Source organism: Haematobia irritans, chromosome 3 (genome assembly GCF_050003625.1).
Source record: "Haematobia irritans isolate KBUSLIRL chromosome 3, ASM5000362v1, whole genome shotgun sequence".
Classification (NCBI taxonomy): Eukaryota; Metazoa; Arthropoda; class Insecta; order Diptera; family Muscidae; genus Haematobia; species Haematobia irritans.
In genome coordinates, this window is record NC_134399.1 from 25,558,198 (window position 1) to 25,570,846 (window position 12,649).

Genomic DNA, 12,649 nt, shown 5'->3' on the forward strand with positions numbered 1-12,649 from the left:
AGATGGAGCTTAAAGCTCCAAGCATTTGAGTTCGATATCCAGCATCGAAAGGGATCACTAAATGTAGTCGCGGATAGCCTCTCTCGTATGGATGTCGCTGAAATTCAGATACGACGCAGTTTGGATATTGATTTGAGTAGCCCACACTTTCAATCAGAAGCATATCAGACACTCAAGACCCAGATCTTGGAGGAAAAAGGGAATTTGCCGGATTTATGCGTATCTGATGGCTACATATATAAGAGGACCAAGTTTGCGACCGGTGATGCCATTGACGAGGAAAGGGCGTGGAAGTTGTGGGTTCCTGAAGAAGTAAGAGGGGATTTAGCTGACGCCGCGCATTACTCACCATCTTCGGGGCATGGAGGGATATCTAAGACGTTGTCACGTCTTAGAGATCGCTATTATTGGCCAAATATGGTAAAGGATGTGCAAGAAATGGTGAAGGGATGTGATATTTGTAATTCCTGCAAATCAACAAATGCCCTTAAGAGACCGTTGATGGGTCAACAATTTTTAACTGAGCGTCCATATCAACGTCTGTATATAGACTTCATGGGTCCTTATCCCCGAAGTAAGGACGGAAATTCTTTTATATTCGTGTGTCTTGATCATTTCAGCAAATTTGTTCATCTCGAACCCATGAGGGCCGCTACAACTGCAAACGTTGTTGCCTTTTTAGAGAAACGTATCTTCCACACATTTGGAGTTCCTGAGTATATCCATTCGGATAATGGAAGACAGTTTACTTCCGAGATGTTTCTGGAATTACTGTCCAGATATGGTGTAAAGCATATTCGAACCGGACTTTATTCCCCTCAGGCTAATGCCGCTGAAAGGGTAAACCGATCAGTACTTCAAATGATTCGGTCTTACATAAGTCACGACCAGCGAACCTGGGACCAGCACTTAAGCGATGTAGCGTTCGCATTAAGAAGCACTCAACATAGCGCTATTGGTCTTGCACCCTATTATGCTCTTTTTGGCCTGCAAATGATACAGCATGGTTCGACCTATGACATAGTAAGGAATATTACATCACTTAGGAACGCTGATTTTACCATTGATAACACTCCTGACAGACTACAACTTATAAGGAACAAGATTTTTGCGAATTTGGAATTAACCCATGAACGGGGCAGAAGGAATTATAACCTACGTTCTAAGGATATCAGATTCCGAAAAGGCCAAATTGTGTATCGTAAAAACTTTTCCCTCAGTAAGAAAGTTGATAATTTTAATAGCAAATTAGCCCCCACTAGAATTAAGTGCATGATTTTAGAAACTCTTGGGAATTCACTATATAAAGTTGCAGGAATGGACGGAAAACTAATGGGTGTCTATCACGGGAAGGATTTATTCGCTGTGTGATCCGAAATTAAGCCCGGCTTTTCATGGGTCGAGGCCACACGTTAAGGATGACCATGGTTTTACGCACTCGTTCCATGCCTTATATCGGTATCGACGGGTGCGAGCCTGTTGCGTATCGTATGACTAATTGGGACTTACGAATACCTAGGTTTCATAATCATATAATCTACTACCACTAATTGTTAGATACGGGATCAACGCTGGTACTAAAAATTTTTACAGGAGAGACAGTTCGATAAGAGAAAAAAAAGGGAAGAAGAAGACTTTTTTGGAGACACGTTTTTTTGGGTGGTTTGGGATGATTTGGTTGATTTTTTTTTTGAGAAGAAAAGAAAACCTAACCTCGAGAGTGAAAAATAAAAACTCAGTTCAATGCCCAAATATATAAAATAAAGTTTGTTAAATGGACTCAATAATTAAATGAAATAATAATGAAATTAAAGAAAAAAAATGGGAGCAATTTCTATCAAATTGAGAAACTTAAAGATCATAAATTGAATGTGAATGATTACAAAAAAACTTGTGAAGTCTAAAACTATCTTTTTCTTTTGAATATTAAAAACCAAATTGTGGTGACAAAAAAAAAAAAACACAAAAGCCGAAAGATCATAACTAAACTGAGCGAAAAGAAAATATTTGTTTTGTAAAAACGTACGAACTAAAAGTCAAACTTTTGCAATAACAAAATGATAATCCCTCATTTGTTTTTTTTTTGTTCGTAAAATATAACTTTGATATTGCTATGAGCCTAAATAATTTCTTTACCAAATCACCAAAGTGAGATCGAAAATTAAAAATGTATAGAGGAAAAAAACTGCCAAAACAGAAAATAAGCCCAAACCTTTACATTTATGAAATGTCAATTTAAAGTACCCAACAACAAAACCTTCAATTTGAAAGTAGGCTGTGGATCTGCTGTTAATCTAATGCCGATGCTATTATTCCTTTTGCAAGTGGTTAACTTTTTGCCGAATTGAATTGCTGTTATAATTGCATGATAAACAAAACTAATTGTAATATATATACTTTTCATCTTATATTTATTTTTTCACAATTTATACTCCGTAATTATTAATTTCATGTATATATGTAAGTAATTTCAAAGAAAAGTATAGAATTAAAGAATAAAACAAAAGGAATCAAAAGAAAACAATAAATTAAAAAAAAAAAAAAGAATAAAATAAATAACAAGCTGTATAGAAAGAAAAAAAAACACAACAAAGCTTAAGTAACCAAAAAGTAATTTAGAAGAGGAAACATAAATGTCACAGACAAGTGCCAAAAAAAAAAAAAGAGGGTGAGACAATTCCTTCAAATACTCTTTTATCTTTCTTGTCTTACAGTATAGCCCAGTACTGTGTGATTGGGTGAGTACAATTAGTTAAGAGCAGCAAATTCTCTTAATTCATTATCACTTGTGGCATGTATGTTCACTCTTATTGTTGATAATTTAAGAGAAAAGTTACTTTTGCTTATAGAAATGTACCTATGAATGTTAAAACAAAAATATAATAATGTAGAAGTTGCACATAGAGGTGTATTGTATTTACCAAAAGGGTGATCACCATTGGATTTCTAGTTTTTTTGAATATATATCAAATACTACAAATATTTTATATTATTTTCCTTTTATATTTAAGTTTTTTTTTTCTTCATATTTATGATCAACGAGAAAAATAATAAATATATGAAGAATGTTTGTAATCTATGAAATTTACACTTTGTGATGATTTTTCTTTTGGAGGATTCTGAAAAATGTTTAGCTAAAATGTAGATCGTATTGGGGGTGCTAGATACTTGCGTCCAGGTTGTTAAGGATGAAGTTGTGTGTTAACATTTAGACAAACGGACATGCTAGGTGAATTTGGGTATTGCCGAATAAGGATTCTGGGAGCCTGGCAATACATGGCTGCGTTTTTTTTTTGTCGTATGCGCAGAAGAGGGAGGGAGGCTCAATACACGGACGGACGGATTTTTTTTTATGCCAACATTTGGTAGACTCTTTTTTTGTTAGGACTTGTGTTCAGTCTGAGACTCGGTTTATTTTGCCTGTATTAATTACTTTTCTGACACGAAGTATATGATATGATTGAGTGTATCGTAATGTTAGTGAACCCTATCCCAAATGACTGATTAATAGCCGGAGGAGCCACCGTGTCAAGATAACATCGTTTATATGATACACACCCTACTATAGGCAATCATAACAACTTTAAGGCTGTATATGCTTCAAGTTGTTGTGAAAATGTAGAGACTTCTCTTGAGCTGGCCAATAGTTATGTGAGCATTGTATGGGAGCCACCGTGGTGCAATGGTTAGAATGCCCGCCTTGCATGCAGGGTCGTGGGTTCAAACCCAATTTTGACCAAACACCAAAAAGATTTCCGGTGGTGGATTATCACATCTCAGTAATGCTGGTTACATTTCTGAGTGTTTCAAAGCTTCGCTACGTGGTTTCACTTCAATGTGGAACGCCATTCGGACTCGGTTGTAAAAATGAGGTCTCTTGTCAATGAGCTTAACATAGAATCGGGCAGCACTCAGTGATAAAAGAGACGTTCACCACTGTGGTATTACAATTGACTGAATAGCCTAAGTGAGGCTGAAATATCGGACTGCCACTATAACTAACCTAACCTAAGGCTAGATCAGAATATGGAAAGATTCACATCATATTTACCACACCTCATTGTTGGACCTCAAGGCCACTAGATTTCCAATTTCAGGTAAATTGAATTGAATGTAAATTGGTCTTTTTAGTAGCCCAAAAGCCCAAATCGGGAGATGAGGGCTATATCAAAACATTAACCGATATCCACCATATTTGGCACACCTATTTATGGACTTAAAATTCTTCTGGATTTTCAATTTCAGCAAAGTCAGGCAGAGAGATGGTGAAGGCTATAAAAATAAAATTTAATTTTATGACACATTTTTTGTGGTATACTTTAAGGCTGTATATTTATCCAAATTGGTCGTATATTAAAAAAAAAATGTATATCGAAAACAATTTGGCAATAAACTACAAGATTTCTTGTTTTTAAAGTACACCCATAGAAAAAATCATGAACGGCGTGCACGTTTCAAGACGTTCCTTTCATGAAAGTGTGTCAACACACATGTGGTGTCAAATGGAGAACAGATGACGTCAATCCGACAACGATAAACAACAACCAGCATTCATGATCTGAAAACATAATGATTACGAATTTATAAAAAAAAAAAACAAGTATATACGGCCGTAAGTTCGGCCAGGCCGAAGCTTATGTACCCTCCACCATGGATTGCGTAGAAACTTCTACTGAAGACTGTCATCCACAATCGAATTACTTGAGTTGCGGTAACACTTGCCGATGGCAAGGTATCTTACAACTTCCTAACATCGTCTTCTAAATTACAAGGTAGTCCATACGTAGTATATATTAAACTAAAAAAGGCCGATTAAATACGTATATAATTAAGTTTAAAGTTTCTATAGAAATAAAATTTTGACAAAATAAAATTTTGACAACATTTTCTATGGAAGTACAATTTGGAAAAAATTTTCTATAGAAATAAAATTTGGAAAAAAATTTCTATAGAAATAAAATTTGGAAAAAATTTTCTATAGAAATAAAATTTTGACAAAATTTTCTATAGAAATAAAATTTTGACAAAATTTTCTATAGAAATAAAATTTTGACAAAATTTTCTATAAAAATAAAATTTTGACAAAATTTCCTATAGAAATAACATTTTGACAATGTTTTCCATAAAAATAAAATTTTGGTAGATTATTTTTGGCTCGAGTGGCAACCATGAATATGAACCGATATGGACCAATTTTTGTGTGATTGGGGATCGGCTATATATAACTATAGACCGATATGGACCAATTTTGGCATGGATATTAGCGGCCTTATACTAACACCACGTTGCAAATTTCAACCGGATCGGATGAATTTTATTCCTCCAAGAGGCTCCGGAGATCAAATCTGGGGAACGGTTTATATGGGGGGATAATTATGGACCGATATGGACCAATTCTTGCGTGTTTATTAGAGACGACATTCTAACACCATGTTCAAAATTTCAACCGTATCGGATGAATTTTGCCCCTCCAAGAGGCTCCGGAGGACAAATCTGAGTATCGATTTATATGGGGGCTATATATAATTATGGACCGAAGCCAAATCAGGGGATCGGTTTATATGGGGGCTATATATAATTATGGACAGATGTGGACCAATTCTTGCATGGTTGTTAGAGACCATATACTAACACCATGTGTGTGTTTCATATATAAACTTTTTATTATCTTTTAAGCCTCTTGTACATAATGAGCTGCTTTTCTGATACATTTGAATTGTACAATATCAATATGTGGTATAGTCAAAGAGCTTTATGTTCATTTGACTGGAATAACAAATAAACCTTTTTCAATGAAAGTTGTTGGCAGTCATAATATATAGCTGAATGTTCGTTATGCATTAGTTTTTAAATAGGGTTAAATTTTTTGCTACTTTACAACGCAATCCCACACTCAAAAAAAGTGAACCCTATATTTCACTAAAGCCGATTTAACTCTCTTTTAGTTCATGGAATTATTACATTTTAAGAAAGTTTCCATGAATCTAATATTTTTTTGTGTACGTTAGTTAAATTAACTAAGACAGAGGAAAAAATTATACACAAATGAAGCATAACGATTAACTAAAATCGTGTATCCCAAAAAATAGTTCAGAATTTCTAAAATTTTGAAAATTTTACCAATAATGCGCCCATCTTGAACTTCGTATGGCACTAAAGACATTCTTGCCATTTTGAACTCCAATTTTTTCCTTCAAACTATAAAATATTATTTAACAAGTGAAAAAAATTAATTATGTCTAATAAATTTTCTTGAATTTGTCGAAAAATATTTACTTATTTTTGTGATATCGGCGTGATGTTAGCGTTTGTAGTACTGTTTAGTTAAAATTTTCTAAAAATAATCGAAATTTTCTAAAATTAACCAAAATTTTTCTTCCTGGTGGGTTCACTGTTTTTTCAGTGCAATCGTCCGTCACACGCATCAGAGACCTCCAACTCGTATTCCCAGCAAAAAACAAAAATTGGAAGTTCTTCCTAATTCATTATTTTTAAAGTACATGGAAAAATGCTCAAAATTTTATTTCCATAGAAAATTTTGTCAAAATTTTATTTGATATTTATTGTTTTGATCTCAGCTTTAAAATCATTGTGTTGACTAAACTACAAGATTGAAGTTCAAGCCAACAATAAAAAATAAAAACGAAAATTTTATTTCCATAGAAATCTTCTCAAAATTTTATTTCTATCAAAAATTTTGTCAAAATTTAAAATTTTTTCTATCGAAAATTTTGTAAACATTTTAAATTTTATTTCTATAGAAAATTTTGTCAAAATATTTTTTATATATAAAGTTTTTGCAAAATTTTATTTCTATAGAAAATTTTGTCAATCGGAAGGTTATGCCCATATATATATATATTGTGTCAGTACCCACTTTTGTATTCACATACTTTAAAAAATTTGAAACCATTTTCGTCACTTTTAGAAATAAAGTCAAAATATCTGTCATGCCATGTTGAAACTGATTTAAGGCGTACTTTATCAGTAATAGTAGCAAATATTAAAAATCTAGCTAATGAAAAGAACAATTGCCAAATTTCTCGCTAGTTGATAAACTTTTTTTTATTAATACTCATTAACATTGCTATTTTTAATAATTTAATTAATTATTGTTAATCATATTTTTAGCTTTTGTTAGTATTTATTTCTGGTTGTTTGGGTAACAAAATTTGCAAAGAAATTGATGCATTTTTTGGGGGGCGCAAAGCAAATTGGGTTGGGAAGCTCTGTTGTAAACCCAAAATTGAAAATTTCTGAAATTTTGTATTTTGCATAACCTTTCGATATATCGTAAATAAAATAAATATCCCTGACCCATAAGTCACACTTTTCATGGCCTGACTCACGAAAAACTTCCAATTATTTATGCTGGGAATCCTATCCGAAAAAACTATCAAATGCCAACCACACGGATATCTTGTACAATAATCATTAAATTTTAAAATGCCATGAAATAGAGTAATTATAATTTTATTCTACATATCAGCAAATTGCAAAAATAATTTGTTTGTAGACCCTACATGTTCACACCAATTTAAAGTAATTATTACCCCCCTGGGATATGTCTTAATTACTGTTGACATATGTAATTTTATCATAAATTATACTAGGCATACAAAACGACCACAGGTGTACATGTATCATATAGTATAATGACCACAACTTCACACAAAAGAGACTTGTTATAATTTACAAATAAATCCGCAAATTAACTTTTGCCAAGAACATTACAACAATCATACACATGTGTTCATCATGGTTGCCACTGTTGGTAGAATTCTATTAAAAGTTTTGACAAAATTTTCTATAGAAATAAAATTTTGCACAAAATCTATATATATAAAATTCAATCTATGTTTGTTTATTTGTTTGTTTGTATGTTCCGAGTTGGCTCCGAAACGGCTGAACCGATTTACTTGAAACTTTCAGAGATCGTAGGGGGCGTTCATGTGGTGAAAATAGGGTACCTCATTTTTTGACACCTGGTCGCGGAGGGTGACCTCCTCTTTGTCGGACTTTTTGAAAATTGGACCAAAGTTAACCGATTTGCCTGAAATTTTCATTGAAGGTTGGGCTTGGCATCTAGACAAAGATCCGCTACTTTATATTTCGATATTTGTTGGCGGAGGGGGACCTCCCCTTTGTTAGACTTTTTTTAAAGTACAGTGAAAAAACTAAAATTCTCTAAATGATCTGAGATTTACAGAGACCATGCGGTGAGGTTATGGAAATAAAATGGGTACCTGACGATTTCATATGTGGACGGGGAGGGGGACCTCCCCCTTGCCCTACTTGGAACACAATTATGCGATTTGCTTGAAATTTTCATTGAATGTTGGGATTGGCATCTAGACAAAAATCCGCTACATTATTTTTGATATTTGGTCGGGGAGGGGGACCACCCCTTTGCCCGACTTTTTTTTTTAAAGTACAGTGAAAACAAAACTAAACTCCCCCAACTGAAATTTTACGGAAAAAATGGGTTATGAAATTTATATCAGGTTCCTGATTTTTTAATAAAAATAAAAGGGCATAGGGAGACATCCGCTTCTCTTAAGTACATACAGAGGAACAATTACACTTTACCGAGTTACTTGAAATTTACAGAGGACTGGGGAGAGGTTACGATATTAATAGTTGATACCTGATTTTGTGATATTTGGACGGATTTTGTTGGACGCCCCTTTAGGCTTATAATTTGCTTGATATTTTCTGTGACGTTTACAAAGGTAAGCTACATCACTTTTCGATATTATGAACGAAGAGGCAACCTTCCTTGCCCCACACTTGAAGGAAAGTTTCAAGAGTTTCAAGAGTGAAGCTAAGGTGGGGTTATGGTTCCCTTTTGTCGGTTTTTTTTTTTGAATTGAAAGTAGATGGTTGTCCGTAAATGGAAACTCGGTACATAATTTTTCGATTTTTTGCACAGGCTTTTGCCAGACTTCTTTTTAGTAAAGAACTTAAATTTATATGAATTTGGCAGCCAAATGATGCACCCATTTTCCAACTTTTTAGCAAATGTTAATATGGTAAAATGTTTTACTACTTTTGCTTTTTCCGATTTATTGGATAAGAAACAGTAATTCTTTGTATGTTATTATAATATAGTGGTTAATTTTCAGATATGTTGAGGAAAAGGATACCTTTCCTTGACAAACCACACATAAAATTCACAAGAAATATAGAAGATTGTCCAACTACTTGAATACAGAAACTTATTTAAAAAATTTGGAGGGTGTATCCTCCCTCTCCACGACATTTTTTAAGACGAACTGTTTTCAGCACGAAGGTTATGGTTGACTAAGTTAACGCAAAATGTTCCTACAAATACGCTTCGGAAGGCGCAGCGAAGCGGGCCGGATTACGCTATTTTCTATAAAAATAAAATTATGAGAAAATTTTCTAAAAAATAATATTTTGAGAAAATTTTCTATAAAAATAAAATTTTGAGAAAATTTTCTATATAAATAAAATTTTGACAAATTTTGTCTAGAGAAATAAAATTATGAGAAATTTTTCTATAGAAATAAAATTTTGAGAAAATTGTCTACAGAAATGAAATTTTGAGAAAATTTTTTATATAAAATAAAAATTTGACAACATTTTCTATAGAAATAAAATGTTAACACAATTTTCTATAGAAATAAAATTTTGACAAAATTTTCTATAGAAAAATAATTTTGACAAAATTTATTTCTATGGAATGAATTTTTGAGAAGATTTTCGACAGAAGGAAAATTTTGAGAAAATTTTCTATAGAAATAACATTTGGAGAACATATTCTATAGAAATGAAATTTTGACAAAATTTTCTACAGAAAAAAAAAATTTGACAAAATTTTCTAAAGAAATAAAATTAAACAAAATTTTCTTTAGAAATAAAATATTGACAAAATTTTTTACAGAAATAAAATTTTGACAAAAACTTTCTATAGAAATAAAATTTCGACAAAATTTTCAATAGAAATAAAATTTTGACAAATTTTCTATAGAAATAAAATTTTCACCAAATTTTCTGCAAAATTAAAATTATGACCAAATATTCTATAGAAATAAAATTTTGAGAAAATTTTTTATAGAAATAAAATTTTGAACAAAATTTTCTATAGAAAAATAATATTGACAAAATTTATTTCTATAGAAATGAATTTTTGAGAAAATGTTCGACAGAAGGAAAATTTTGAGAAAATTTTCTGTAGAAATAACATTTTGAGAACATTTTCTATAGTAATAAAATTTTGCAAAAATTTTCTATAGAAATAAAATCTTGACAAATTTTTCTATAGAAATGAAATTTTGTAAAAATTTTCTATAGAAATAAAATTTTGCAAAAATTTTCTATAAAATTGTCATTTTGCAAAAATTTTCTATTGAAATAAAATCTTGAAAAAAATTTCTAGGGAAATAAAATTTTGAGAAAAATTTCGATAGAAATAAAAATTTGACTAAATGTTGATGTAGAAATAAATTTTGTCAAAAATAATTCTGATAAATTTTCTTTAGAAATTCTCTATGGAAATAAAACTTTAACAAAATTTTCTATAGAAATAAAATTTTGCCAAAATATTCTATAGAAATAAAATTTTGAGAAAAGTTTCCATAGAAATAAAATTTTCTATAGAATTAAATTTTTGGAAAAAATTCTATAGAAATAAAATCTTGACAAACTTTTCTATAGAAAAACAAGTATATACCGCCTTAAGTTCGGCCAGGCCAGGTCCACCATGGATTGCGTAGAAACTTCTTCTAAACACTGTCATCCACAATCGAATTACTTGGGTTGGGTAACGCTTGCTGACGGTAAAGTATCTTAAAATTCTGACAAAATTTTCTTTAGAAATTTTCTATGGAAATAAAACTTTGACAAAATTTTCTATAGAAATAAAATTTTGCCAAAATATTCTATAGAAATAAAATTTTGAGAAAATTTTCCATAGAAATAAAATTTTCGATAGAATTAAATTTTTGGAAAAAAATTCTATAGAAATAAAATCTTGACAAACTTTTCTATAGAAAAACAAGTATATACGGCCTTAAGTTCGGCCAGGCCAGGTCCACCATGGATTGCGTAGAAACTTCTTCTAAACACTGTCATCCACAATCGAATTACTTGGGTTGCAGTAACGCTTGCCGACGGCAAGGTATCTTAAAACTTCCTAACACCGTCTTCTAAATTGGAAGTAAATCCATTCGTGGTATATATCAAATTAACAAAATTTTTTTTAGAAATGAAATTTTAACAAAATTTTGAATAGAAATAAAATTTTAACAAAATTTTCAATAGAAATATAATTTTGACAAAATTTTCTATAGAAATAAAATTTTGGTAGATTATGTTTGGCTCGAGTGGCAACCATGACTATGAACCGATATGGACCAATTTTTGTGTGATTGGGGATTGGCTATATATAACTATAGACCGATATGGACCAAGTTTGGTATGGTTGTTAGAGGCCATATACTAACACCACGTTCCAAATTTAAACCGGGTGGGATGAATTTTGCTTCTCTAAGAGGGTCCGGAAGTCAAATCTTGCGAACGGTTTATATGGGGGCTATATAAATTATGGACCGATATTGACCAATACTGGCACGCTTGTTAGAGACCATATACTAACACCATGTTCCAAATTTAAACCGGATCGGATGAAATTTGCTGCTCTTAGTGACTCCGCAAGCCAAATCTGGGGATCGGTTTATATGGGGGCTATATATAATTATGAACCGATGTGGACCTATTTTTGCATGGATGTTAGAGACCATATACTAACACCATGTTCCACATTTGAACCGGATCGGATGAATTTTGCTCCTCCTAGAGGCTCCGGAGGTCAAATCTGGAGAACGGTTTATATGGGGGCTATATATAATTATGAACCGATGTGGACCAATTTTTGAATGGTTGTTAGAGACCATATAGCAACCTCATGTACCACATTTCAGCCGGATCGGATGAAATTTGCTTCTCTTTGAGGCTCCGCAAGCCAAATCTGGGGATCGGTTTATATGGGGGCCACATACGTAAAAGTGGACCGATATGCCCATTTGCAATACCATCCGACTTACATCAATAACAACTACTTGTTGCAAAGTTTCAAGTCGATAGCTTGTTTCGTTCGGAAGTTAGCGTGATTTCAACAGACGGACGGACATGCTCAGATCGACTCAGAATTTCACCACGACCCAGAATATATTGTGTAAAAATTTTATTTCTATAGAAAATTTTGTCAGAATTTTATTTGTATAAAAAATTTTGTCGAAATTTTCTTTATATAGAAAAATTTCTCACAATTTTACTAATACAGAAAATTTTGTCACAATTATACTATTATAGAAAATTTTGTCAAAATTTTATTTCTGCAGCAAAATTTTGTCAAAAATTTATTTCTATCGAAAATGTTCTGAAAATTTTATTTCTATGGAAATTGCCTCAACATTTTTATACCCTCCACCATAACTTTGTCATTCCGTTTCTAACATATCGAAATATTGCTTTAGGACCCCATAAAGCATTATTTCGATGTGTTACAGACGGAATGACAAAGTTATGGTGGAGGGTATAAAAATGTTGAGGCAATTTCCATAGAAATAAAATTTTCAAAAATTTTCGATAGAAATAAATTTTTGACAAAATTTTCTATAATAGT

General features: G+C 31.9%; 1 protein-coding gene across 1 annotated transcript in view; it reads left to right on the forward strand.

Moving 5' to 3' along the window:
* The first annotated feature begins 2,633 nt into the window (after nucleotides 1-2,633).
* LOC142230801 (uncharacterized) overlaps nucleotides 2,634-12,649 on the forward strand; it is a 125,973-nt gene continuing 115,957 nt past the window's right edge. Inside the window, exons 1-2 of the mRNA XM_075301426.1 lie at nucleotides 2,634-2,668; nucleotides 2,715-2,738. Of these exons, the coding sequence (XP_075157541.1) occupies nucleotides 2,634-2,668; nucleotides 2,715-2,738 (59 nt within the window). The remainder of the gene's footprint in view (nucleotides 2,669-2,714; nucleotides 2,739-12,649) is intronic.